The sequence below is a fragment of the Sprattus sprattus genome, assembly GCF_963457725.1.
Source record: "Sprattus sprattus genome assembly, chromosome: 11".
Taxonomy (NCBI): domain Eukaryota; kingdom Metazoa; phylum Chordata; class Actinopteri; order Clupeiformes; family Clupeidae; genus Sprattus; species Sprattus sprattus.
In genome coordinates this window covers 25,917,830-25,922,829 of record NC_137909.1, presented here as the reverse complement: position 1 = coordinate 25,922,829, position 5,000 = coordinate 25,917,830, and the positions used below count along the sequence as shown (strand labels likewise).

The window sequence follows — 5,000 nt, the reverse complement described above, 5'->3', positions numbered from 1 at the left end:
TCACTCACTCACTCACTCACTCACTCACTCACACACACACACACACACACACACACCAAGCACGCAGACGCACCAACATAAACACACACACACACACACACAAAAACACACACACAAACACACACATACACGCACGCAGGCACGCACGTAGGCACGCACGCACAGTACATGCTGAGACACATGGAAAAACAGCATGTGCTCACACAGACGCATGCTCACACACTCATGCTGCATTTAGCACACACCCGATCACACACTCAAGGAAACGAGACACACTCATATGACTTACACACACTGCGCTTCCATTTAACGGCAGAGTAGCTCCTTCTAATCAGTGCGGGTGGGATCATCTGTGAATGCAGTGACCTACAGCTGAACCGATGCGATCGAAGGGCCACTGAGGAGCCAGGTTGAAGAGAAAGCTGATCTTTTTAGAACGTCTAGTCTGAGCTGGAACAGGACTGCTGATTGGCAGATGACCATAGCAGCTCTCTGCCAAGTGGTGGTCTATGCCCACAATCTAGTCCATACCCACGATCTAGTCCATACCCACGATCTAGTCCATACCCACTCTAGTTTACACCCTCTCACTAGTCTATACCCACTCTCTATCTGATTTGGTGTTGAAGTGATCCGATCTAAAACCAGGAAGCAAACATTATTTATGTGACCACTGATGGATCCAAATTCTCCCACAATAAATACATCACTTTAAAACACGAAATTACTTCTTAACACCCACTTGACCAAATGCCCAAAAATATGAAGAAAAACAAGTGTGGCTTTCCTCTTTCTATAGCCTAGCGCCATTGGTAAATAACAGCTGCAGCTCATGTACTGTTGACATAAAGGGGCCGTGATTCTTCACCATGTAATATAATGTGGAAGAGACCAGCGGGAGCAGGGGGAGGAGGGATAATCGCACCCGAGTTCGGACCAGCAGAACAGAAGTGTGAAAACAGTCCAAATGGATAGCTACTGTCCCCCCACCACACAATAACTCACACACACACAACTCAGGCAACTGCGATTGGACGTCCCCCAACACACACACACACACACACAAACACACACACACACACTGAGCATATAGCACACACACACACACACACACACACACACACACACTGAGCACATAACACGCTAGCAGCAGCAGCTGTGGGGTGCTTAACTTACATGACCCGTGTTCAGAGCACCAACACGCACTAAGCGTCAGCTATCAGATGTGTAATGAGCTAGCGTTACGCTAGTTTCCCCCCCAGTCGCGTGTTAAACGCAGGAGAGGAGCGGGCTGGCGTCCCTCATCACGCAGGAGACGAGCACTCTGGCGTCCCTCGTCATGCATTAGGTGCACAACGGAGCGCTAACGACTAGCGCCGCGCTCACACACCTCATTCAGTGTGCATCGTCAGTGATCCAGAGTGGCAGCCATAAATCTCTCCCTTGGCACTCTCCCTCCCTATCTCTGTCTCTCCCTCTATCTCTCTCTCTCTCTCTCTCTCTCTCTCTTCCTCTCTCTCTCTCCCTCTCTCTCTATCCTCTGCCCTCATTCTATCCTCTTCTTTCACTCACTGTCTTTTATTCACACACTCTCTCTCTCTCTCTCTCTCCCTGTCTCTCCCTGTCTCTCCCTCTCTTCCCTCTCTCATCTTCTCTCTCTATCTCTCTCCCTGTTTCTCTCTCTCTCCCTCTCTCTCTCTCTGTTTCTCTCAGTCTCTTTTCTCCTCTCACTGACTGTCTTTTATTCACACACTCTTCCGTGTCCTCTGAGGATATGAGCACTTTCCACAAGTCCTCCGCAGTGCATCAGATCCCTACTAACCCACAGCATAAATGAAGAACACTATATACTACTATTAGTACTATTGGTCCTATTGCTTCATAACTAGTCACAGGCTTTGTATCGTGAGGTCTGTATGCATCACCCTGTATCCTAGACCTGACTGAGTGTGTGTGTGTGTGTGTGTGTGTGTCCACAGGAGAGCAGACAGGCGAGGAGAGTATTACGCAGGCGCTGAAGCGGGCGCACGACTGCCGTAAGACGGCGGAGGCGGCGGCCAAAGACCTGCTGGTGCGGCTGGACGGGAGCTGTGGAGCCTTCAGTGGCAGCGGCTGCAGCACCCAGCCCTGGGAGAGCCTGTCGTCAAACAGCCACACCAGGTGAGTGTGTGTGTGAGAGTGTGTGTGTGTGTGTGTGTGTGTGTGTGTGTGTGTGTGTGTGTGTGTGTGTGTGTGAGAGTGTGTGTGCATGCAGCACCCAGCCCTGGGAGAGCATGTCATCAAACAGCCACACTAGGTGAGTGAGTGTGTGTGTGTTTGTGTGTGTGTTTGAGCGTAACTGAGTGTGTTTTTTTGAGTTTGACTGTAATGAGTGTGTGTTTGGGTTTGAGTGTAACTAAGGGTGTGTGTGTGTGTGTGTCTGTGTGTGTGTGTGTGTGTGTGTGTGTGTGTGTGTGTGTGTGTGTGTGTGTGTGTGTGTGTGTGTGTGTGTGTGTGTGTGTGTGTGTGTGTGTGTGTGTGTGTGTGTGTGTGTGTGTGTGTGTGTGTGTGTGTCTGAGGTGGCAGTTCTTGGCAACCTTAGAAGAGCCTGTCTGTCTTGCCGCAGCCACACTAGGTGTGTGTGTGTGTGTGTGTGTGTTTGTTTCTTTTTGCTGAAGTTTTTGCTGGAGTCTCAAGGCAGTTCTCTATCCAGCTGGTGTTTGCTTCTTCCTGTGTGATTTTGCTCACCCTGGCAGATTCCGATGCCAGCGCGGCACCCTCCTTGTGATTCATAATGTGCGTGTGTGTGTGTGTGTGTGTGTGTGTGTGTGTGTGTGTGTGTGTGTGTGTGAGAGAGAGAGAGAGGGGGATGTTAAAATGAATATGCTGATCACATAGAAAAGAGTAGATCAGATAGACACGAGAGAAATTGCCTCTTCAGTTCAGTAGGCACACTCTTTCTCTTCCCCTGTCTTTGTTACACACACACACACAGACACACACACACACACACACACACAGACACACACACACACACACACACACACTGTCCAGTGCATGACCTTTGCTCTCTCTGATCCTTTAATCATGATTGATTCCCCTTACCAATCCCTCCAGTGGTTTTACATTCATGTCACACACATTGGAGTCCAGTGTGTGTGTGTGTGTGTGTGTGTGTGTGTCTGTGTGTGTGTGTGTGTGTGTGTCTTCCTCCTCCTCTAAGCTGTCATTGCTGGGACTTGTAGGAGTATCCAGGGCTGGCTAGTTGGGAGAGAATTGTGTCTGTAATTGCATGTGTCAGGTACTATAGATGTGGCCTCTATCCTAGACCTGTCTGACTGTGTGTGTGTGTGTGTGTGTGTGTGTGTGTGTGTGTGTGTGTGTGTGTGTGTGTCTGTGTGTGTGTGTGTGTGTGTGTGTGTGTGTGTGTGTGTGTGTGTGTGTGTCTGTGTGTGTGTGTGCACTGTAGAGAGGGCAGGTCGGCCATCATCGCCTCCCCAAACTTAAATGAGGGCCAGATTGGAAAGTAATAGGACCTGGAGAGGCAGTTACTGAAGTGAAAGGCACTTTTTGCTGAGCCTCACACACACACACACTCACACACACACACACACACACAGAGACACACGCAGACACAGACACACACACACAGAGACACACACACACAGACACACACACACACACACACACACACACACACACGTACACACGTACACACACACGTACACACACACATAGAGAAGTCTGGAGATGGGTACTCATAAGATTTTGATTACCTCAGACATTAGAGAGAGAGAGAGAGAGAGAGTAATTTGAGAATGAAGACAGAAAAAAGCAAGAGAGCAAGAACTTGAGAGCGGGAGAGAGAGCGTGAGAGAGAGCGAGACTCTCTGTGAGACACGGGGAGATCATGTGAGACAAGGGTGAAAGGAAGTAAAGGAATGAAAGGAGCAGAGAGGACGCGCGAGCGGAGAGATAGAGAATGGAACTCGTCTGTTTTGAGGCCGATAGTGAGATGAATAAGGAGCCAGCCGCAGAGAACGACCCTCTCACTCAACAAGCAGCCAATCAGATCGCAGAGGAACGTTTGGAGTCTCTGGAGCAGAGCAGCCAATCACGTGCCTTCCTCCTCACACACACACACACACACACACACACACACACACACACACACACACACACACACAGCTTTTCATTAAAACCAGAGTCAGGAGACAGCTAAGCCGTTTCTCATGTGTTCAATCACATTTGATGCCACGCAACCCTCTTAACTAGTCCAGATAAAAGTTCCAGTTACTGGACAGATCTTGTTTTCCAGGAACTTGTTGTTATTGGAGTGAAACGAACACTTAACCTAAGCCTCCTGACCCTGGCTCGGACGAATAGCCCTCCCTTTTACGGAGATTGCCTTTCTGCGTTCACTGTGGGAGTATCGGGTAGCCGCTTGTCCATGTTTTTTCCCTTTTCCGTTTCGCTCATTTGTCTAATCCGTCTGCTGTGTGTGTCTGTCAATCCCGGGTTGGGAAGAAAAGCCAGGGAGTTTCGTCTCTTCCTGCCTCTTGGGCTTTTCTCAGGATGATACACATATCTGCATATGGCAGAGCTTTTCATCATTTCATGTTGGCCGTCCAGCAGTACACAAGCACACCCACACACACACCCTGACACATATACACTCTGTCCCACACACACACACACAATCACACATATACACTGTCCCCCACACACACATATACCTATACACACACACACACTCACATACACACTCTGTCCCCCACACAAACTTATACACACACACACACACACACACACACACACTCACACATATACACTGTGTGCCATACACACACACACACATACACTCTGTCCCCCCCCCCCACACACACACACACACTTACACACACAATCACACACAAGCGCGCCCTACACACTTCACGTGAGGTTGTCATGTGTGCAGTGGCTGCAGTAATGGGAATTGTCATTGTCATCAGGGAGATCCTTCTGCTGAGGAGGAGCAGCGG

At 49.3% G+C, this 5,000-nt stretch overlaps 1 protein-coding gene across 2 annotated transcripts in view; it reads left to right on the top strand.

Moving 5' to 3' along the window:
- mcc (MCC regulator of WNT signaling pathway) overlaps nt 1-5,000 on the top strand; it is a 108,594-nt gene that overhangs the window by 80,582 nt on the left and 23,012 nt on the right. For both annotated transcript variants that reach the window (XM_080847066.1, XM_080847065.1), the window contains one exon: nt 1,980-2,160. In XM_080847066.1, the coding sequence (XP_080703192.1) occupies nt 1,980-2,160 (181 nt within the window). The remainder of the gene's footprint in view (nt 1-1,979; nt 2,161-5,000) is intronic.